The sequence below is a fragment of the Trachurus trachurus genome (genome assembly GCF_905171665.1).
Source record: "Trachurus trachurus genome assembly, chromosome: 18".
Lineage (NCBI taxonomy): Eukaryota > Metazoa > Chordata > Actinopteri > Carangiformes > Carangidae > Trachurus > Trachurus trachurus.
In genome coordinates, this window is record NC_139909.1 from 15508107 (window position 1) to 15532493 (window position 24387).

At 42.0% G+C, this 24387-nt stretch overlaps 1 protein-coding gene across 1 annotated transcript in view; it reads left to right on the forward strand.

Moving 5' to 3' along the window:
* The window catches only part of pacs1 (phosphofurin acidic cluster sorting protein 1), a 68365-nt gene that overhangs the window by 37148 nt on the left and 6830 nt on the right, over positions 1-24387 (forward strand). The window contains exons 3-22 of the mRNA XM_083992696.1: positions 552-641; positions 2507-2632; positions 7431-7575; positions 7703-7794; positions 10591-10668; positions 13600-13659; positions 15002-15162; positions 15906-15999; positions 17300-17383; positions 17713-17834; positions 19114-19249; positions 19635-19739; positions 19852-19958; positions 21167-21321; positions 21410-21520; positions 21668-21770; positions 22734-22776; positions 22864-22906; positions 23026-23167; positions 24045-24283. Of these exons, the coding sequence (XP_083848822.1) occupies positions 552-641; positions 2507-2632; positions 7431-7575; positions 7703-7794; positions 10591-10668; positions 13600-13659; positions 15002-15162; positions 15906-15999; positions 17300-17383; positions 17713-17834; positions 19114-19249; positions 19635-19739; positions 19852-19958; positions 21167-21321; positions 21410-21520; positions 21668-21770; positions 22734-22776; positions 22864-22906; positions 23026-23167; positions 24045-24283 (2236 nt within the window). The remainder of the gene's footprint in view (positions 1-551; positions 642-2506; positions 2633-7430; positions 7576-7702; positions 7795-10590; positions 10669-13599; positions 13660-15001; positions 15163-15905; positions 16000-17299; positions 17384-17712; positions 17835-19113; positions 19250-19634; positions 19740-19851; positions 19959-21166; positions 21322-21409; positions 21521-21667; positions 21771-22733; positions 22777-22863; positions 22907-23025; positions 23168-24044; positions 24284-24387) is intronic.

Genomic DNA, 24387 nt, shown 5'->3' on the forward strand with positions numbered 1-24387 from the left:
GAAATAAATTTGAGTCTGAATGCACAAAAATAAACAGTTTTGCTTGTGCATATAACACTATTAGAGTTTTTCTAAAAAAAAAAAAAAGACTTTCTGAAAGAAGAAAAAGGCAATTTATAGCTTCACTTACAGTAACTCAATATATTGCAGTATATTATATAGTCACCCCCCCTTCAGGATGTGTGTCGTATAACCAGATTCTTGCCAACCTACAGCCATAAAATTGATGTAAACCAACAACCACTTTATAGTTGTTATTAATTACATTTAATATACCATTTGAAATGTTATCAATTTAATATCATCTTGTTTTCTTCGTGGTCTCTAAACCAGTAAATCCTCTGCCTCTGTGTGTATAGTTCAGACAATAGACAGTACAGTTTTCCCTCTCTGCTCCTCCTGTCAGTCAGTTTCATCTTCTCTTTCATCCTCCTTTGTTCCAGCGCTCTCCTCTCTGCGTGTGGTTGATGAGAGTTTCTCACAACGCTCTGTCTTTTGTCTTTTGTCTCCCTCCCTCCCTCTCTCCTCCTCCTCCTCCTCCTCCTCCTCAGGGCTCCAAGCGAATCCTGCGCTCCAACGAGATCCTGCTGTCCTCGGCGGGACTGACGGAGACCGACCTGCAGCTCACCTTCTCCCTGCAGGTACAGACGAGGACGGGTCACAGAGGTCACGCAGACGTGTGTCAGTCAGAGAACAAACGCAAACTTTTTGCTTCTGAACTGTTTGTGTAGATCAAACAGAAACGGACAAATATAACACCTTTTGATGTCTTTGATGTATCAGTTCCCCCAACATGTCAACTCATTCTTAACTTTAAAGAAAAAAAACAAAACATAAATGAAGTTTTGATCTGGAGCTGAAATATTTAGAAAATGATCCGGGGGCAGGTGTCGTCGTGTACCTGCTTTTTTTTTTTTTGTGGAAGATCACAGGGGCGAACGTATGTGACGCACTGCTCTGATCACAGGTGGAGTTATTCTCTGTGAACACATGGGCAATCAAATATTTATAGGTAAAAAAAAAGAAGTTCTGTTTGCAAAAGAGCAGATGAACCCCGTCCACCCACCTACCAGCTCACCCACCCAAAGAAGATTCACCCCAGTCCATTCCTGACATTGATAATTGATGATTTTCTGAACAAAAAGAGACACAACAACAACTAGTATTTACAAAAACAAACTTTTTTCTTTTATTTTCCAAATTAAATCTGCAAAACAAGTAGCAGCACAACATAAGATACGATATGATGCGATGCAATGCGATACGTTGCAATGCGATGTGATGCAATGCGATGCAATGCGATACAATGCGATACAATGCAATGCAATGCAATGCGATACGATACCACTTTATTGTCAGCAGGCTGAAATTCTTTTCGTATCCTTGGGTAGGTCATTTAAGAAAAGGACAAACATGACATGAACATAAAACATGAAAAACCTATATATCAAGTCAAGTCAAAAGCCAAAGTGCTTTACATACAAGATGAATTCAAACAAAGACAGGACAGACACAAAGAGATGTTAAAAACAACAAGTGAGTGGGAATGATGGGATGGGAAGTTCCCATGAGACTGGATTAAAAGCCAAAGAGAGATATCACAGACCTTAAAGTCTCAATTCAGGGTACAAAAACACAATTGCCAACCTCATGGTGCCACAATCAGCCAAAGAATCAGTCATGACTTTTCATTGTTAATTAGCATTTTCATAAAATTAATGCAATTTATCTCAGTACTTATTTTTACAAGAAAGTTTCCTTAGATTTTGGATAGCTGTATGTTATTCAAAACATTCTTTGATACTGTTTTTATGCCGTTATTATTTAATGCAAAGCCTCCGTAGCTGTCGCAGTGTCGAAACAAAATTGGAATTTACAGATTTTCTTCTGTTTCAAACACCGTGAAATGTTTTGTCTTTGTCAAATATGCACTAAATTTCCAACAAACCCCTGCGTCTCTCTCTCTGTCTCTCTGTCTCTCTCTCTGTGCGTTCAGCCTGAGCTCAGTGAATATAATCCCCGGTGGAGTTTTCTCTGCTCTAAATCATCGTTTCCAATTTCCATGTTTCCAAAAGGTCGGGGAGTTTCTCTCTCTGGATTTCACCGGTGCACTGAGCCAGACGTTATATATTATACATTAAAGTTTCGACAGCGGCAGCACTGCAGAGAGGAGGCCTATTAAAACCGAGCAGCAGAGTGATTTCATGTCTTTGAACAGTGGAGGTACAGGAGTTGGTTTTTTTTTTTTGTTCCATTTATAGCGCGGCCGGTGAGATCCTTAATGAACGGCTTATGTCACAGTTCGGATGAGACTAAGTGGTTCGACTCTTCAGGACGCCGGAGACGGGTCAGCGGGTGTGAGCGTCGTTACGCAACCAGACAGTTTGAATGACCCAATTATTGTGACCTGGGAAACGTATATACGTCTCCTATCTATCGCACACCCACCTGTGTGAGCTACTGTGTGTGTTTTCTAATGTGCGTTTGTGTTTGTTTGCACCTGCAGTATCCACACTTCCTGAAGAGGGACGCCAACAAGCTTCAGATCATGCTGCAGCGGAGGAAGAGATACAAGAACCGAACCATCCTGGGCTACAAGACGCTGGCGCTGGGCCTCATCAACATGGCCGAGGTACAGTAACGCACCCAAAACACCACACGGAGGTTTGAGGAGAAAGTCTCAACTGGTATCAAATCAGTTCAGTCAGTTTTCTGTAAATCTGAACAAAACTCATCATGTTTTAGTTTTTTTTAATATATTTTTTTGGTCTTTTAGGCCTTTAACTGGTAGGATAGCTGTAGAGACACAGAGAGAATGACATGCAGCAAAGGGCTATATCCTCTGTATGGGAACAAAAAAGAGCTGCAGACATAAAGTAGGTTTCTTCATCCAAGAGAAAGAGCTGTTTTTTTCTCAAATAAAATAGAAAAATAATATTATAATACTACAATTTATATCAAGTAGATTTCTTGTGTCATTAGTCGGACTGTCGATCAATTAAAATACTTCATCACAAATGAATCTTGCATTGCTGCGTTATGCAAATGTCACTTTATTCTATGTCGAACAAAAACATTGACTCATATTGATCAGAAATCCTCAAAGGCCTGAAGAAGTTCATCTGTTGTTTTTTTTCCATTGCAGCAATTTGAATTAATTTTGTTTTTTATTATTAGAAATAGAAATAGATCAATACTGATTCAAAAACAGCATTTAATCTCTATAGTTCAGTTCGGCTTTATTGAAGTTAAACTCTGTTGGTTTTATTAGTTTGTCAGTTCTTTTATTGATTGGTTATTATGTTTATTAAAGCCTCAGATAAGCACCCGTCACGATTTCAGTTTAAACGGTTTAAAACTCATAAATATTCATGTTGCTGTTACATAAGCCGAAGAAAATCAGCGAATTCTCACAAGTGAGAGGCTGAAATGAGAAACTTGACTCAGTGTCCTTGTTTCAAGAGGATGTAATTCACCGTAAAGTCCAATGAACGACTTCTTACTGCAGCTGCAAATGAAAGTTTTTGGATTTTGCAGGGACATAAAACGCATTTTAAAAACGGGCTCAGTTTAATCTGCTCCTGGGGAACAAATATATAAATAAATAAAAAAAGGCAGCATGAAACAGCACAGAGAAGAGACGCTGCTCTTTAAAGCATCGTCCAGACGAATGGCGGTCGCACACACACACATAAAAGCTCCTCATTACAACCACTGGAGGATTTTTTTGTGTGTGTTTTGGTGAGCGAGCACCTCCACAGCAGCAGATGGAGGTTAAGCTGAGTATCTGAGGTCACGTCAGCTGTGAGTTGTCGAGTCAGCGCAGCCTCATCCTCCGCAGCCGGACCAACGTCCCCGCTGATCTGAGCTGTCGACCCGACAAACCACCGGTCACTGGCCCGACATCCATCCTCCTCATCCTTCTCCTCCTCCTCCTCCTCCTCCTCCTCCTCCTCCTCCTCCTCCTCCTCCTCCTCCTCCTCCTCCTCCTCCGCCTCCATCCAATCTGCATTTTAACTCCATTCCACTAAGTGTCATCACGATTTAATTTCTCCTCTTTCACGCAGATCTGTCCCTCCACATTTCCTCGTCCATCACACTCACAGCGACGCCTTTTTGAAAACTTATTTAGCTCTGAACCTTCGTCATCTCAGCCAATTTCAAACCAGCGCACTTTAAAAATCAAACTCCTCCGAGTTTCATCTCTGCTCCGGCCGCCGCCGCGTCCTCCTCCTCCTCCTCCTCCTCCTCCTCCTCCTCCTCCTCCTCCTCCTCCTCCTCCTCCTCTCCGCCGCCATAAACGCCATCGTAAATCAAAAACTTTCCATTAAATTTCAGCCTCTCCTGCCAGAAGCTTCTCGCATTTCCCCGTCTCGCACAATAAGAAGCTGTTTTAAAAGGGTTGTGATTTATATATTGTGTGTGTGTGTGTGTTGGTTGGTTGGTTGGTTGGTTGGTTGGTTGGTTGTGCATATGGTTGATTTCATAAACGCTGTGCGTGAATGAAGTCAGAATTATTTTCAATATAAAACACCTCGAATGAGCTGAACTTCATAAACAGAGAGGGACATGAACAGAAACACAGAGTTAATCAAAAAAGCAGGTTTGGTTTCCAGGACGACAGTGAGTAGAATAAGTCTATATAGTACAACCCCTGAAGGAAAATACCAGTCGTGGTGTTGAAAAAGGCTTTTAGATGTAAAATAGGCTGCTGCCTTTCAAACGTGTGTGAAATCCAGTCAGATTTGTATTCATGGGGTGAGTTTCTACAGACAGGTCGGTCGGTCGGTCGCTCGGTCGGACACAAATGCAAACTGCGGTAAAGTCCCTGCACAATAAACAGTTTGCATATTCTGCCTGAAGCCTAGTGTGTGTGTATGTGCGTGTGTGTCGGAAAAATAACAAGCTACAAAGGGAAAACACTGGGGTTTTCAGTCAGTTCATTTCTATCTAGAGTTACACAGAAGCCTCGTTGTGTTTTTCTTCACACCGACCCTGCAGCTGAACCTCCAAGATTAAAATTTCCTCTTCGTTTCCCATCGTCGGTTTTATCTTCAACATCTGTCTTCGCTCTTCCTCCTTGTTTTATCTCTCCAACCGTCCAAAACAAACAAAAACAAAACAAATGACTTCATTTTCATTCATATTTGATAAAATAAAAAACAAGCAGCAACTTTTGAAATCTGTCTAAAGTTGGCGAACATTAGCCTCAATGAGCTGGCGGCTGTAGACGCACAAACCTCAGAGTTGAACATCTGTTTTCATCTGGAACAGACAGTTTTCTTCATTTAGAAATGACTAGTGTCACTTGGAGTTGCAGCTTCAAAGATGAAAACTTTGATGCTTTTATAAAACAGTGACAAAGTCATTTCTAATTTTAGTGAGACTTTAAAACAATAACCCTCCAGTGTTTATATAACTAAATACCCATAAGTCCTCAGTGATGAGAGGCTTCAGCTGCCTGTTTGCTTTTCTTACCTTTTTATATTTCTTCTCCCTACGTGACTCAGTAATGCAGCGTCATGGTATTTTTTTATTTCATTTTTTTAACCAGATTTGCATAAGTTCCTGCTGCTGCTGCTGCTGCTGCTGCCACCTAACGCTGAGCAGTAATGGAAAAAGGAGAGAAAATAGTCCCACTTTAAGAAAAGAAACTGTAATTATCTGTGTGATGAAAGTATATTTTAAGAGGGAATTCGCCGCACGCTGTTCGACATTATGCGTCGAATTAGTCAAGGCGGCGGTCGCGAGAATGAATTGTATAAAATCTGGCAGGCAGGGGTCTGAGGAACGTGAACCTGGAGTGAATCCGTCTCTTTCAGGGGAGAAATTGGCGATAAAAAAGTCAAACAGCACTTTTCTCATGAATATGCACAATCTATCTCGGTGATGTTTGCCTTGTCAGATTTGCATAATTGTCTTTCTGACTGGAAAAATGTTTAAAAATTAGCAGCTGCAGGAGGTTTTTCAGACTCGAATCATGGTGCAGCAGGTTCATCTGATGGATGGATGGATGGATGGATGGATGGATGGATGGACGTACGGCACCATTGTCTCTCCTTAATGTGTGGCTGAGTGAGGCTGTACCCCATAATAAGCTGCTCAGACTTCATTAACTCAGTGAGTGTGACCAGACTGCAGAGAGAGGCTGGGTGTCACTCATTTAGATACACAAACGCACACAGACACACACACACACACAGGACACACACACTGGGTGTAGACGTGATGCTGCTGTTTGCTGCTGCAGAACGATGTTGTTTTGTTGCTGCCTCACATGTTCTCGTTTCATCCGTCGTCGTCGTCGGTGACGGTCTTTGATTGTGTTAATCCCCGACTGCTATTTTTGTTTATCTTCCCCCTTCCTCCTCCTTTTTTTTTTTTTTTTTTTTTTTTGCTGCTTCCTCGTTCCATCGCCGTCCTCTCCTTGACATCTGCTCCTCGTCTGTCCTTGTTTCCTCCCGTGCCGTCGTCTAACCTGCTTCAGTCTGCAGTCTGACTCTCTTCCTCCGTCTCCTCTTCCTCCACTGCTATTTTAATCATCTGTTGCCCACTGTTTATCCCTGCTGAACATGAACAGAGAGGAGGACTATGATTAAAACGAAGCATCTCGTCCCCAAAAAAAACCCCAAAACTCAGTCATTTATAGATGTTCACTTTGATTTGTAATCAGACCAACAACGTGATGTTTTACCAACTGAGAACTATTGCAACAGTCAGACAGCACCTTTCCCTTCGAGGTCGATCAATGTCTTTGTTTGTCTCTCTGTCTTATATTACTGCAACACTGGTTTTATTTCTCCGAGTTCATCCCATGGCTCATAATTTCATTATTTTATTGGTTTTATCGTTGCTTTTATTGAATATTGCTTACTGTCCTTCACTTACATTTTTATTTCTAATCAATTTCTCTGTTGTATCTTATTGTAAAGAGCTTCAGGCTGCAGTTTATGTCATGCATGGTGCTCTATGAATAACATTTATTATTATCATTATTAGTTTAAGTAACTGAATGAATATAAATCCTCAATAGATGTAGATTCTATATGCGAGTAGAGGGAGGTAATTAGTAATTAGATTATGGGGCTAGTTCATATCTAGGATGCTGTCATGATACTAAAGGTAAATAATTGTATTTTCCTGGTTTTAAAAGCGGCGCTGCACAGGCTGCTGTGAGATATTTTCATCCTGCCTCAATGAAACGAAAGCAAATTATGTTGCAAATTACATTTTGGGCAAAAACATGATAATATTTGCCTGTGTGCAGCCCCCAGGTGGCTGTGTTAACATGTTGGAAACAGCAGGCCTGAGGCTGTGAGGAGAAGACACAACAATAACAATAAAAAGTCAGCTTTTTAATGTCATGGCTGATCGATGTGAGTCTAACTCAGTCCTGTCTGTGTTTTTTTCTTTCTGTCTCCATCTTCCAGGTGATGCAGCATCCCAGCGAAGGCGCCCAGGTCCTGGGGCTGCACAGCCAGCTGAAAGACGCCTCGGTGCCCGTGGCCGAGGTCAGAGTTTACTCTCTGTCCAGTCAGCCCATCGACCACGAGGGGCCCAAAGCCAAAATGTCTGGTGAGCACGACGTCGCCTTTCCACCACATCTGTCCCTCTCTCTTTCTCTTTCTCTCCTCTGTCTGTGTCTGAGCTTCTGTCAACTTGGCCCCGTGACACAATCCGTCTTATGCTCCCGTCCGCGCAGATCGCTCCCCTGACATTGACAACTACTCGGAGGAAGAGGAGGAGAGCTACTCGTCGGAGCAGGAGGGCAGCGACGATCCCATCCACGGCCAGGTGTGTTTTGACTCCTGAGTCATAAATCACTTTGTCCGCACAGAGACACAGGAGTAAATAAAGACATCTGATCCGTCCCTAATACGCCCTGTGATCTACGGTGTGAGGCAGCGCTGTGCTGCCGTTTATTTATGATGTCATACACAGTGAGGTCCAGTCCTAAAACCATTCAAGCAGTGCAGATCATAAATTATAGGATGGTGTGTTTTTCTTTCTTTCGTCTTTCTATCAAGAAAGGCAACTTGTTCTGCAGTGGAAGATCCTATTTCCTCTTTTCACTTGGTTTTAGCAATAAGAAAAATACTTTTTAGTTTTGAACAGACTCACCAGATCGTTCTGGGGCCTGTGAGGTTTTTATTCTCGCACATTTGTGAGTTTTTTCCCGTAAAATTGGTGACTTTATTATTTTAGAGAAAAGTTTTTTTGCAACAGGTAACTGTTTTTTATGATTAACATTTTTATTTTCATTATTTCAACAATGCAATAGTAACAGTAACCCCCCTCCCCCAACAAGCAAACCCTTCCCAAGCCACCACCATCCATGCTGATCCCTTTCTGGTTACCAACATCAACCACTGTGCTCCTTCATGTACAGCTATTACAGCTGCACAGCCTGCATCAATGTAGACAAAACACAAAATAACTATAACAAAATTAGACACAGAAAATGACTCCAATGCAACAGGTAACTTGAAAAATATGGGTTTTAAACTGGAAATACTCCTCATCTCTTACAGCTTTTTTTGTTTGCTTGTTTTTTAATGTGCAGTGGCTCTTATACATTGTTAAAACAATTATCTTCTTATAAAATGTATAAAATTTCAAAGTGTATTGTCATATTAAATGTAATCAATACCTATAATTTACATTTATTTACCATATTAATTAGTTTTAACATAAATAAGTATACATACAGGCTTTGTTGCAGAATTATTATATATTGTTTGTAGCTAACCAAATGTAGTTGCTCCATGTGAAAACATTCATGTACATGATGTAAAATAATCAGCCATAGAAAATGAGTTTTAGACAGAGTTTCTTCTTCCTTCACTTGTGTAAAAAAAAAAAAACTTAAAGAACAGGCGACAAAGTTCACAAACAAACTGGTGTGAGCATCAGTCGATGGCGTGTGTTTCTGTGTGTGTGTGTGTTACTTTCTCTCTCTCTCTCTCTCGGATTATGTGAGAGAAAGTGACAGCGCTCGGGGGATGTGTGGGGGAATAGGCGCCCATCGGTGCGAGAGATTGGAGGCGAGAGTGAAAGGAGCAAACAGACAGCAGAGAGAGATAAGAAGGGAGCAACAAGGCTTTGGAGGCCGGATTGAAAAGGCTGAATGGAGGGATGGAGGGATGGAGGGAAGCCGAGCGGCGGGAAGGGAGAATAAAGAGGCAGCGGTTCAGGTGTGGATGGAGGAGCGCGAGTGACTGACTGAGGCAGCGAGCTGAGAGAGGAGGAGGAGGATGGAGGGATGAAGAGGAGGAGAGGGTTTAAACTTCAAGGGCAAACTGAGACTATTACAACTCAGAGTGTATTTCTCTCAATATCTATTGGTGACGATAAAACTGTAGTTGTTATGATCGCCGCCGTTGAGGTGCGCGACATGATTTGCTGGAGAAAGTAAAAGGTGAAGTGAAAATGATTATCTAAACTGTCTGTTGTAGATAAATCCTCCACACTTGCCTCACTGGTTTGTTTTTACAATGATTATTACAGACAGACACAGTTGCTTCTAGTTTCAAATTACATGGTATCAACCTTTTGAATAAACAGTCTATTTGTTCACCGCTTAACTGCTCATGTATCTGGCCACTTTTACCTGCCGCACCTCAGTAACGACTATAAAGAGAAAGAATAAAGTTATAACTTTATAACCAAAATAAACGTTGTTAAAGCTAAGAAGTTGAGAGAATAGAGAATAATGTTGATATTTGGGATTTTAAAGTCCCCTATTTACTACTTTTGAAGTGTTGATATTCATTAAATTATATATTTTTGCTTTTCAGAGCCAAAAAACGTCACACTATAGCTCTAATAACAACAGGTCGGTGTCAACCAATCAGATAAGAGGAGGCTCTTGGGACTCTCTTCCGATTGGTTGGCTGTTTACTGAGTGATCCAATAGAAATGTAACAGATTTCAAGTAAAACACTCAGAGAAACCAAATCCTGCATTAGTGTTACATGGTGGGTCCAGGTGGGCGGGGCTTGGGGATTCCTTAGTTGTGACATCACAAAGTCACAGGAAGTCCTGACGGCTGGTTTTAAGGCTCAGTTTCTGAATAAAGCCTGTGTATTTTTCTCTGTGGACTGAGGCTTTGATACTTCTACTGTGTTAATACAGAACCTAGAGCTATTGTCTATCTGTGCTCTGTCTTGTAATTGTCCACTGTATGACTTGTCATCACAAGGTTTTAAAATCCTGTGTTATGTTTTTTAGAAACCTGCCTTGGGACTGCGGCTGAAATTTAGCAGTTGTGCTAAGTCCGGCACATTTACACTGGTACTTAATGCGTCAGTGTTGATGAATGTGCACTGTCCCAATTCAATAAATAAAGAAATGAAATGAAAATCTATAATAAACATAGACATGGAAAACTAACTTTATACAATATGGGATCTTTAATAGACATTGGCGTTATTGACTTCCTCTGGATTCAGGACAATAAACAATCCAACAATGAGATGTGTGGTCAGATCAATGATGAATATACTGTAAATTTCCAGTCATGTCCTTTTTTTTTTCTTTTTAACGCTGCAATAACCCAGAAACACCTCTGTCTCTTCCTCTTTGTGTCAGTATCTCTATGATGAAGAGGACGAGGTGAGGAAGAAGAAACCGAGGCGTAAGCTCCCCTCCAACGCTGCCATCACCAGAGTAAGTAAAAAACACCTCTTTTGCCTCACCTCATTTATCCATCCTGACCCCCCCCCCCCCCACCCCCACACCACAACCCCCCCCCCCTGCTCTCTCTCACTCTCTCACTCTGAACCTGCTTGTTATTTCTGCAAAGCAATTTACGGCAAACCAGCTTTGTGAAAAAAAAAAAAAAGCCCTTTCAAATAGATTTGATTCGACTGGACTCCCCCCCCCCCAATCCTCCCCCTCATCTCCCTTTTGCCTCACCTCATTCAACCCCTCCTCCTCCTCCGCTCTCCTCCTCCTTATCTACTCCTCTCTCCCTCCTTCCCTCCATCCGTCCTCTCATGTTGGTTTCTCTATAAATCCATTTTCTCCCTCTCATTCCTGATTCCATGTAACTCAGCTCACTTCTCGGGAAGGAAACTTACCACAAGGACCCACAATAACACAAACACACACACATACACACACAACAGAGACACAGATTAACACACAAAACTCTGTGCAACCATGAAAATTAGAGTGGACCTGCAATGTGACAGAGTGGAGAAAAAGTGTGTGTGTGTGTAGCAGCAGCAGCGGGCATTTGGCTCAGCAGGTTATTAATGGAGAGCTCCTGTGGAGGTCTCAGTGAGTCTGTCACTGCTGAGCCCCAACATCACCGCCTGTGGACAACACACACACATACACACACACACACACACACAATCAACCATAATTTGTGCAGCAGGACACACACACAATACACAATCAAACACCATTATAACAAACCCTCACAGAGTCGACCTCCATCCACTTCTCTAACAGCGAATTAGGACACAATCTCTTCCCTCCTCTCCGCAGCCACACACTTATTTTTCCCAGGAGCGTCGTTGTTCATCAACTTTACACTATGTTCGCTCCCACACATCCAGATTATTGTTGGGTTTCCTCCCATTAAGCGACGCCGCTTATGCGAGTGAAACACTTCAGGTGATGGCGAAGACTGAGAACCAGGAAGGAAATGAGCTTTTAATTATCCACCAGAGTCCATTTAAATCAAATCAGTATAGATGAACCGCGGTGTGTTCGCACAATCTGATCTGTCGTTTCTTGATAATCATCTTAAACGAGCTTTTCAGTCATTTCTAATAGTCGAATAAAAAAAAAAAGAAAAGAAAAGAAAGGAACGGATGTCTCCAATTTATGCAAGCAAAATTAAGAAAAGAGAATTAATGAGCCCTATTAAAACTCTGTCATCTTCTTTCTACACACATTTGACCTTTTACTCCTCGAGCTTCCTCCTGCACACAGACAGGGAAAACGCTGATATCCAATTAAAGTATCGCTCTGTCAACAACAATCAGGATCCATGTGAACTTTGTCTCTGGCGGGAATTAGTGAGGCACATTTGCAAGTGATCTAATTATAATGCAGCGAGGTGGAGTCCACATTGAAATTCACTGTAATTAAGTCGTGTTAAAATGTGTGGAGTCATATTTTGAAAAAAAAAAAAAAACCCAACTAATTGAGTTTTAAACAAATGTTTGATTTTTTTGGCACCAGAATCTTAAAAAAAATGGGGGAAAATGGTGACGATAAACTTAAAGTGGCTCTTACATGAAAATGTGGTAAAACACTTACAGAGAAATAACACATAAGTCACTCTCACCATCTCATTAGTGTTGATTTTGGCAGAAGGGAACAGTTTTTAAGTGCTACAGCAGATAAAGCACAGTCAGAAACCAGCTGGTGAATACAGTGAAGCCGGTGGAGACCAAAAACTGAGCTAAAAGTCAAATGAATGTTGGACTTTCATTCATAAAATGAAGGATAGTGTTGCTTTATAACTGCTAAATGTATGAATATGGGCTGGGGGAATGAATACGGCATTACAGTATATTATATTTGGCAATATTGTATCAACAAATAATATTCATCATTTATTATGTGAATTACAAATACAAATTGAAGTTCTTGAAGTTCTTGTTGCTAGAACACTAGAGTACAATCACATTGTGTAGCAATAAAAATGATTAAGATGAGATGAGACAAAGGTCTTTATTTTATTACATAAAAATTACATAAAACAATGTTGACAAAGTTTTCCTAAGTTGAATTAGATTAGAAGGGATAAATCCAAACGTATCACAGTATATTATGGCAAAATGTTCACAATTACAATAAAATCATATTGTAACTGAAGTACCGTGATAATATCTTATTGTTATAATATCATATTGTGATTCCCACCTGTAAATAAGTAACTGTTTTATCATAAATTCAGCTTAACATCTTAAAATGATGATGATATATCAGTGCTGTGTTCACAACTGCTGCCCACAAACAATAGTTGTTGCAAATTTAGAGAAAGTTCTGTAGCTGCATTGAATGATTCATGCAGCTGAGGCTCCACTGCCTTTCACAGAATAACACAACACAGACTCACACTCATCTTTTCTAGTCCTTCTCAAGCTTCATGTTCTATGAATGAATTGAATTTTGAACCACGACGCAGAGAGAAGGAGAAAAAAAACCTTGAGCTGCTGCTGCTGAGTCACTTTTGATAGACTTTACAGCGACTATACCGTCCTTTTCAAATAACCGTCCAAGTAAACAAATCTCTTTTGTGCTTATTCAGGCAAACATCTGCTCGTCGACGTGGTAACCAGAGTAATATATTTTCAGCTTAATGGCACGAAAAGCAGCGACAGACAGCCGAGAAAAATCTGCATGGGTGACACTTTAACTTTATGTGACGAGCAGAAATATGTCCAGATGCTGTTGTTTTGAGTCACGGAGCGTGAAAATAGAGCTCAGAAATTACCAATATATCTCGTCTCTTTCCACACTGTGCATCCCCCCCCTCCCACACACACACACACACACACTGAAACACACACACTGAAGCACTCAGGGATGTGTGAGCATCCATCTCTCATGTCCCTCGTCTTCTTTTTTCCACAGCAACCCAACATCAAGCAGAAGTTTGTTGCCTTGCTGAAGAGGTTTAAAGTCACTGATGAGGTAAAGCTCCGCATCCCCCCTCCTCCTCCTCCTCCTCCTCCTGCTGTTTTCTCCCCCCTCCTGTCATCTCTCTCCCTCTCTCCCCCTCCTGATATCACTGACAGATTCATGCATCTGCACTTCTGCTCGGCGTGCAGGGTTCACAGGGTGTATTTGCTCCAGAGCTGCTGCTGAAGTCGACATGTATTTCAGTTTAGCTTTGAAAACGCACAGAGAGATTCAGCTAGGAGCTCAAAAAATAAAAAAGACAAGGCTAAACACTAGATTAAAATAGAATAGGGATGTGTCTGTGCTTAATGTGTTTGTGTATGTCCATTAATCACAGTGTATTTAACAGAAGTACTGAACCTGAAGGTCAGAGTTCATTCTTGACCATGACCTTGACCCACACCAACTCCACCTCACTCCCATCACACAATGTTAATATAGCTATTATTTTTCCACAAACACTTCAGCAACCTCATGATCCATATTGGCTTTATAGTTGTTAATAGAATATAAATATAGTTATAATAGAAATGTAATATATAAACATGAATAGTGTGTATCAATGTTTAAAGTGAAAATGTCTCTATAACTTTTGAATTCTTTGATTAACTTGACTTGTATCATCTTTACCTCCTCCTCCTCTTCCTCCTCCTTTAATAATAAGCCAATTAGTTATAATACTAATATTTATTTGGATGTGAAGACGTCACTATATGGGTATAAAAATATTGGACCTTTGGTTTAGCTCACTTTTGTTTTTTTAAATAAAGTTCCAATACACTGAAATGTCCTTATTATTATTAATATAACTATTTGTACTGTTACACTACTCTTATGATTAGACATCTTTAAATATCCTGTTGTTGTTGGTGTAGTTGAGTTATTGATAGTGAGGTGAACAGAAGATTTTTATATTGAACGATGATAAGAAGACAATTGGTGCTAGATACCTGGGTTCAGTTAGTTTCTGTTATTGGAGCCGGTTTCTGTTGTTTGGGCGACGACGGTCTCCAGGTGAAACATGTTGCCGTCTCCGCTGAGCCGGCGTCTTGAAACTGAACAGGTTACTGTGGCATGTAAACATCTCCGCTCTCTCACATCGGCTCCTTTCACCATCTGTGAAATCTCAGACTCGTTCAAAGGCCTTGTGGGTGCGTTTTCATGTCAACAGCGCAAAGTGACAAGTCAGCTGTGTGTAGCATTACCGCTGGGATCAACCTGACAGCATTTTGTGTAATATTAATGTGTGAAGAGAGCGGATGAGGGATAAAAATAAAACCTGGTGTCCATCGGTCTCCTCACGGTCTCTCTCTCTATGTGTGTGTGTGTGTGTGTGTGTGTGTGTGTCCTCCAGGTTGGTTTCGGTCTGGAGCACGTGTCCAGGGAGCAGATCCAGGAGGTGGAGGAGGATCTGGACGAGCTCTACGACAGCCTGGAGATGTACAACCCCAGCGACAGCGGGCCGGAGATGGAGGAGACCGACAGCATCCTCAGCACGCCCAAACCTAAACTAAGGTGCTGCACCACACAATCATCACTTAATACACACATAATACACACCAAACACACACTCGCTGCATTCACCTACACACACACACTCAGTATGGGGCTCACTTTTCGCTATTGAGAATTCAGAGCTCCCTCTGCTGGTGAAACCTGCTCATTATAGTTGTATGGTGAAAACATTAGAGGAACCAGAACTGGGTCAGTTCACTATGAATTTATCAAAATGTAAATACCAAAAACTCAGAATATAGAGATAGTGTTTAAAAAAAACATTACTCCTAGCTCCTTTTTATATTTTGTGTTGCTTATCTTTCTTGATTTTGAGCATTGGCGTCACTTCTCCACTTGTTTTGGACAGATTTTACAAGTCTTCCTCCCCATCACCCAGAGAAGAAGCTTTATAGATTAACATTTCTTCCATTTAACACTTCACATCTACATTATACACCTAGAAAGTATCTGTGTGCGACCCAGTGAGGCTCGTTCAAGATGTTTCAGACAGATAAACCTCTGTTAAATCATCTAAAGCTTCTTTCTGGTTCTGTTTCTACTATTTGAGCAAGAAGTGGTGAGTGTAGAAAACAAAGGTGCTTCATTATTTAGATTAAAAAAATCATTGGACTGATTTATAGCTTTCTTTCCACTTTCATTGCTTTTCTCTATTCATGTCATGTTGAAGTACATTTTTGTTTTATAAATCAAAAACCAAAAAGGCAAAACTCTCTTGGTAATGTTTTGTGTGTTGTGTTCAGGCCGTTCTTCGAGGGGATGTCACAGTCCAGCTCGCAGACGGAGATCGGCAGCCTGAACAGCAAAGGCAGCCTGGGCCGAGACCCGTTCAGCCCGGTGAGTAACTCTCTCTGATCCACCGCTGGAAGTGAACTCACACTTAAACTTTGTCTGTTTGAGGAGATTTATTTCCCACCGCCGCCTCAACAGGAGCTGAGCGCTGTAAATCTTTCCTCCCGCCTGAAGGGGCCGCCTGACATTACAGACAGGTGTGACACACACCTCTGACTGCAGAGGACTGTGCAGCTGCTGCTCAGTGATAGCGCTGAGCTTTTAATCTGCTACGTTTTTTTAGCTTAGTTGGTTCATGGTTTAGAGGAGTGAAATCAAAAGCATAAGATTAGGTTTACTTTTGAAGACTTAAATTAGTTTAAATTAAGTTTTTTTTTTCTCTCCCCAGTTAATTAGTGCAAACGCTGCAGCCCTCTAAAAGCATCGGTGTAATCAGTCTGATAAGGAGTGTGTTTGATCGTAGCGGCCGGTCACAACCAATCAACATGAAGGAAAACTAATCTAAAATCTTTTTCTCCTTCAGATTTAGTTTGTTTTTGGCCTCTAGAGATTGTTTCCTCAGCTTTATTGTTAATAGATTCCAATCAATGTTTCTATCTCTTTTAGTTTCTATAATTTTCTTGTATTTTAGGTTGTATCTCATTAAAAGCATTGTATGCATCATAAAATAAATGTTGCAGTCACCATTAATTCGTCCAATAACCAATGTTTTCACAATACATAAACTTACCACACTCATAATAATTGACAGTAAAATAATAAACGAGTGGCATAAATAGCACACAGTGTCATAATTCACCATGCGACTCCACATCGATGTGGTAAATATCCAGAATACAAAAGCTGTTGAAAATCGGCGCAGCAGGGGCGCCGGCTGCAAATATAAAAATTTCGGGAGAGTTTGTGACTCACGTTTCCCTTAATGGAGCAGAAATCCAATATCTCTGTGGCAGTCGCCATCTGCTCAATAAAGAGCGAGCTGGGCTGAATAGATTTCTCTGGATACCTCTGCTGCATTCAAACAGCTGCAGCTCTCCCTCTCCCTTTGTATAGCGATGCTGAAATACGCCGGCCTGTCGTGTTGTGACAGCAATCAGCACCGTCTCCGAGAGAGATAACGGGGGTTTTTAATTCATCGAATCACTCAGAGATACTCGATAGGGTCCAGAGAAAACTAATATCTCGTGGTTATTACACTGGTTGCATTGTTCCTCCTCAAAGCTGACTGAGCCCCCAAAGCTGCAGAATGACTCCGCGTCTGTCTCCTTTTTTGGCTTTTGAAGCTCAGCTCTCATTATAAAGCCTGCAGACTGAGTGTTGAGTGTCTCTCCCTTGTTTTTCCCAGCAGGGGGAGCAGCCTCCTTTAGATAAGATGAAACCCTCCCGCAGCCGCAACCTGGAGGAGGCCCTGTCTGAGACCGACACACTGGTACGACTCTTATAATTTATGTCTGAGTGTGTGTAGCCTATCTGTGTGTGTGTGTGTGTGTGTTTGAAGCAGAGTGAATTAATGGTGTGTCGGGATCTTTGTTAATATCACTCCGAGCAAAGGGTTTCGCTGCCATCTGTGTTGCTGTGTAAGTGAGACAGATTGAGCGACGGAGACAGAGGAAACAAAATGAAGACGTGTCGGAGGAGATGGCTTTAGGATTGTCACTATCTCCTCTCTTTGACACTGACACTCTGTCTTTTGGTACCGTGTGTGTGTGTGTGTGTGTCAATGTGTGTGTGTGTGTGTGTGTGTGTGTGTGTGTGTAGGAGCTAACGGATCAGGAGCTGTTCGCTGAGGTGGGCCCCTGCATCATGGTGTCAGTGGCAGAGAAACCCCGTACACCCATGAAGAGTAGCAAAAGTGAAACACAAAGCATGCCGTCGCCAAGGTAACAAAAACCCCAATTTGTAAAAAAAAAAAAAAAAAAAAAAAGTTAGCAAACTGTGATATTATTAATTCATTAAATCTTTAATTACTTAATCTTCTTAGACAAACACTTTTTTTTTTTTCTGTACGTTTGTGCACCTTTTCTTTGTTAGTCCGCCATTTTGGCTCACACTGCTAATGCTAACAAGCTACTTCTACTTCTGTTTCAAACTGCTGTTGATTATAAGGTACATTAACACAGTTTTCTGTGTTTTAGGACTTTAAATGAGACTAACTTACTTTTAGGAGAAGAATTAACACAGTATTTCTCTCACAACTAACTCATAAGCCAGTTTTTTGGCAGCTAACGTTTTCCCCGACATCACCCATCCAAATCAAATCTGACATTATCCTGTAGTCTCCATGTGTTTGCCCCCTGGACATTCAACAAAAGTAAAGACGTCATTTTATGCTAAAAACCACCCACACGCTAAATGAATCACACCTGTGGAAGCAAGGTCACTCTCTGCCCACACACACTCACACACACAAACACACCATGTGTCAGATATCCACTCACCTTCCTCCTTCTGTCTGGGAAGGAAACACACAAACACCAAGCAACCTTCACCACCAAGTGACAGTAAATGGTGAAACGGTTTGTTTTCGTTCATAAATATTCATAAGATCTCTGACACTTTTTAGAATAAAACTTTATTTGTCTGAAACCAAAGGGTAACAGACTGGGCTCAACACCACCTTCACACTCACATTAAAAAGACCTAAAAAATACGCAAGAAAGGAAATGTCATGTGACTGTTTTTGAGGATTTTTTTTTTTTTTTTTGTCATTTACTTTTCATTGATTTTTGATTTTGTATATAAACAAATAAACAATCAAACAATGAACATGAAGACCTATACTGTAGACGAGTGCAAAAATATCAAGGGATATAAGGAAAGTAAAAACGTACATAAGGGGACTGGTAAAAGAGTAAAAAAAGGTAAAGAGAAAAGTAAATACATAAAAGTATTAATGATAGTCCAATCTGAGACATATGTAATCCATTTTTGCCACTTTTCAATAAATACCTCCTTTTGTGTTCTTAGATTAAAAGTAATTCTTTCGTTTTTGAGGGTTTTTGCCTTTATTTTATATATGACAATAATAAAAGACAGGAAAGTGAGGGGATTTCATGCTGCAGTGTGCCACAGTTCAGGTTCAAACAGTAGGGATAAAGCCTGCACGTTAACAGTACACTCCAGCAGGTGTCCAACTACCATTTCCGTGTCTGTCCCCAGGCTGGACGGAGGACACACGCCCCGGCAGAAGCGCAGCAGCACTCCCATGAAGGAGAGGCAGCTGTCCAAACCTCTGAGCGAACGCACCAACAGCTCGGACTCGGAGAGATCCCCGGAGCTGGGCCACAGCACGCCGGTACGTAGCTACTCCGTCTCTCTCTCATTGTCAGAATTAACATTTTAATGAAGAGATTTTTTCCCCCTCCTTCCAGGATCTTAACATAAGCCATAGCACCGTCTTAACTCTGCACGCAGAAATAGATTTGTATTCCCACAGTGGGATTTACACTTTAAAAGAGCCGCTGCCTTTTGTTCTGCGTCTCCGGTCGGTTGCTGCCGTCCCGTCTTTTCTCCAAAGTAAAGAACACACATGAATCCTGATCATGTCTGACACGCCCGCAGCAGCAGCTCAGAGATGAATTATGTATGTGGTGATGTTGAGTCATCTGAGGAGTAAATGCATCGCTGCAGGAGGGATTTATGTACTCAGTGTGTGTGTGTGTGTGTGTGTGTGTGTGTAGGTCCTGAGGAAGGCCGTGTACGACCAGCTGAATCAGATCTTGTTGTCCGACGCGGCGCTCCCAGAGAGCCTGATCCTCGTCAATGGAACGGACTGGCAGGGGCAGGTACGACTGTGTGTGTGTTTGTTTGGAGGCCGTTGATATTTAAATACATTTTTCCATCTCTTATCTACTTGTCGTGTGTGTGTCCTTGTGTGTGTGTGTGTGTGTGTTGCAGTACGTCGCAGAGCAGCTGCAGGTCCAGAGACACCCGGTGGTCTGCACGTGCTCGGCAGCTGAGATCCAGGCGGTGTTGTCTGCTGTGCTCACACGCATCCAGAAATTGTGAGTTTTTTTAAGAAGCTGACATTTACACATGCACACACACACACTATGCATGTGCTAAACACATATTCTGAGTTAGAGCATCCCTTCAGTTTGCAGGATGACTCATCTTCTTCGAGCCTTATCTCTCCGTCCTCTGTCCTCCATTTGACCCGGCTCCTTTCTTCCTCTTCTTCTTCTTTTTCTTTTTCTTCCACGTTTCTGCCGCCCTCTGCATCTTTTCCTCTCCTCCTCTTTGCTCTCACGACTCCGCATCTATAACTTTACTTCTCTTTATTCATAAGACCTTGGTGCACATGTCTCCCTTCCCTTCTCTGTTTAATTGACCTGGCACTATAATACACTGTAAAAAACCATCTGATTGTACAAATGTTTCAGGAACATAAAACATGGAATAGCTTTGTAGAAAAACAGAAAAAAGGAGTGCTTCTTTTGGGAGATTAGTAAAAAAAAAACCAATGAGGTGCTCTTTGGTACAGGGGTGATGAATAGCAACACAAAAAGAGGATGACTAAGGCACTCTAGAGGTCCAAAAGTAAAAAGCCTTTATTGGAAGTGGCTACATAGTCACAATGATGAAGGCCGCAATGCGTAGGTGCAGTTTTTAACCTTGGCTTTTTAAACTTTGAAAATGAAATAAAATGATCTCTAGTAAGTTCATTATTAAGACAATTAGATTATAAAGTCAGTTTCCAGGCGATAATTCATCATCTAAATGCAAAACATTCAAATTTTCAGCTTCTTAAATGAAAGGATTCGCTCCCTTTGTCTAAATCGTCTAAATTCTTTCAAAAAATTGTTAGTTTAATGAAACATTCATGTGAAGATTTATTTTGTGTTTTCAGGCGCTATTTTTTTCACAGTTTTTATACTAAACGGTTCAGGATACGTCCGTCTGGATGTCTGGCTGTCAGTGGTTACAGATGTGTCCCTCTGACATTTTTATGCAGCGTCCTCTCTGGTTTGATTTCGGTTCATATTTTTCATTTTTCCTGTCGTTCTGCCAGCACCGTTTCTCTCTCTCCTCAGGCCTCTTGGCTGCGTGATTTGTTTTCTCGTCTCCGCTGTTTACTCAGATCTTTCCTCAGGTGTTTTTTTTTTTTTTTTTTTTTTTTAAGCCTTTGATGGATGAACGACCCGCCTCCACACGGTGCTGATCACTGACAGTTACTCCTCTCTCTCTCTCCTCTGTCTCTGTGTCCCTGTAGCTGTAACTGTAACTCGTCGATGCCCAGAGCGGTGAAGGTGGCGGCGGTGGGCGGGCAGAGCTACCTGGGCGCCATCCTGCAGTTCTTCGTCACGCAGCTCGCCAACAAAACGTCCGACTGGCTCAACCACATGCGCCTCCTGGTGGTGCCGCTAGGTCAGAGAGCTGGTTTCCATGGCGACTGTATTTTTAGGGGCGATAAAACCTCCTCTAACTGTTTATTCTCCATCATTTACCTCCACAGGCTCCCATCCGGTCGCCAAGCATCTCGGCGCCCTCGACAACCGCTACAGCTCCTCTTTCCTGGACGGGGCGTGGAGGGACGTGTTCAGCCGCTCCGAGCCGCCGCCCACAGGTACCGGCTGTCACCACGGATACACTCTTCCCCCAGAATACAACAAACACACACACACACACACACACACACACACACACACACACACACACACACACACACACACAAAGATGTCTGAACGTCCTCTCCCTCTCTGTTTGTCTCCAGACCAGCTGGACGTGGCGGGGAGAATCGCCCAGTACATCAGCGGCGCCACCGTCACACACCAGCTGCCCATCGCTGAGGCCATGCTCACCTGCAAACACAGGACGTGAGTGCACGAGATAAACAACACCACACACACACACACACACACACACACACACACACACACACACACACACACACACACACACACACACACACACACACACCTGTTATTATTTGAAGACCCAGAGGAGTTTGCTTTTGGTTATAAAAGAGTCTCATATTGATGTGGATGAATCTACGTTACACACATGCTAATGGGTCCTTTTTCGATAAATACATCGTTTTGTCTTTTTATAGTTATTTTGATATTATTATTCAGTGGTCGATTCGCCCAGCATTTCCTAGTTTCCTGGTTTCCGGGACGCTGCCCGGTGGGTCATTGGAATAACGCCGCCGGATCACTAGTTGGCATCGTTTATGGTCGGAACTACGACGGTATCTGATCGTCTTCGAACCTCCAACTTTCATTCTTGATCAATGAAAACATGTCTTGCACCGGTCCAAGAATTTCACCGTGCGCACGGAGGCTCATGGGAAATGTAGTGTGAAAACACTTTGCTTTCTGAAACTCCTCGTAGTCACTTTAACCCTTAGGGGTCTGAGCTTATTTTGGTCGTTTTTGAACACTTTTTTGATTTTGCTTTTGGATACCAAAATCCCGTTTCAGCTGATTCGACTACTTTTTCCCATTTTTTTGGAAAATGACAAAACAAAATAAGAAGTGCGAGGCCTGCCCCTCCCATCCCCCTTTTACACTAGATAAAAAATAAAAATAAAAATAAATATTTTTTTGATTATCAAATCAAAACTATAATTTGTCTGGTTTTACGTGGTCTATCAAAGTCAAATAAAAAGCTGAGAGAGTTTTAAATCTGTACTTTAGAGTGAAGTTGACAGCAGCGCTCCAGGTGACCTAGTTTCTCTTTTTACAGCGCTTTAAAGACGTCATGTGATCTGATCATGCCAGAGGGTTAATCTATATGTTTTCTGTAATATTCTTAATGTTTTTTAAATCTCCATCCAGGCGAGATGAAGACTCCTACCAGAAGTTCATCCCGTTCATTGGGGTAAGATTAAACTTTCAGGTGGAAGTGCAGCAGGTTGCAGGTTGAAACCTCCACGCTCATCGCCTGTTCCTGTGTTTTTCTCTCCAGGTGGTGAAGGTCGGCCTCATCGAGTCTGGTCCGTCTCCAACAGGTCAGTGTTTAGAAACCGCCTGAACGTCGGGATCAAAGAGTCGATTTTCTGTTTTATTTGGATTTAAACAGCAGCTACGGTAACTTTCTTATTATGTTGTTGTAACTTGTCGCCTATAGGAGACACAGAGGAGGGCGTGGCTGTGAGTTTGGCCGTCCCCTCCACGTCTCCCCCGTCCCACGGCTCCCCCACGGGGATGATCAAGGAGGCGGCCACTCCCCCCTCCTCCCCCTCCATGGGCAGCGTCCTCACAGTACAAGGGTGAGACTTCTTTTAACTTTGTCATCTGCCTCCTCACGGCATCTGACTTCATCCTTTTGTCATTTCCGTTGATGTTCACCGATTTCCCATCATCCTTCAGGAGCAGTAGTGGAAATAGGAGTCAAATTTTGGAACATGATGCCACTATTGAAACCCTCAAAAAATTTACCTAAGAGGTTTTGTAAAAATGTAAAATTATGAATTTCTTCAAGTTCAGTTTAAGCGTTTTATTCAAGGTTTTGGTTTTGTGGGTAGAATCAGTCATAATGTCTATGAGATCTGAAACATCCTCTATTTTTACAATTTCCTTATTTTTAGCTTCCTCATCTTTTGGTTTTTAGAGCTGTGCAGTGCTGTGTCAACACTTCTGGTGTGTACTACAGCACACATCACTGTCTGCTGTGTTTTCTTTACTGTCAACACACAGTATCAAAGTGTTAACGTTACTCTCGGCACCGAGCTGCTGAAGCCTGTGAATCATCTGTGTTTGTTGTTTAAGCAAATAGAAGCCAACACATTTTGCATATTTTCCTCCTGACCCCAGAGTTTGTTTGTTTGTTTTGTAGTTTGACCAGCAGTGAGAGACTCTGGTCTAGTTTTCTCTACCTGCTCCCTCTCTCATCTCTCATCTGCACAACATGTTTGGGAACAAAATGTACAAAATTCAACACTGAAGTTCAGCTTGTTTAAAAAAAAAAAAAAAAAAAAAAAAAAAGTTTTGAATTGAAATGAGCTGTGGCAGCTGCTTCTGTTTGTTCTGTCTGACTGCAGAAACTGTCTCGTTGAAAAGGTCAGCTGGAGTTTGCTGCGTACACGCTGATTTTATTTTATTTTATTATATATTTCTATTTCTATCCGTCCACCTCTCTGTCCTCAGGAGTCCCAGCATGTCTCACGGCGTGGACGCCATCGGCCTGCAGGTGGACTACTGGCTGGCCTCGCTCGCCGAGAAGCGGCGGGAGGGCGAGCGACGCGACACGGGCTGCAAGAACACGCTGAAGAGCGCCTTCCGCTCGCTGCAGGTCAGCAGGCTACCAGGGGGGGGCAGCAGCGACCCGCAGGCCCAGGTCAGCACCATGGCCATGACGGTGGTCACCAAGGAGAAGAACAAGAAAGGTGAGATGAAGATGGGAACAGGTGGGAACTGGGAACCTCTAACACATATTTTTTGTAAGTATTTATTTTTGGGCCTTTAATTGACAGTGCAGTGACACGCAGCA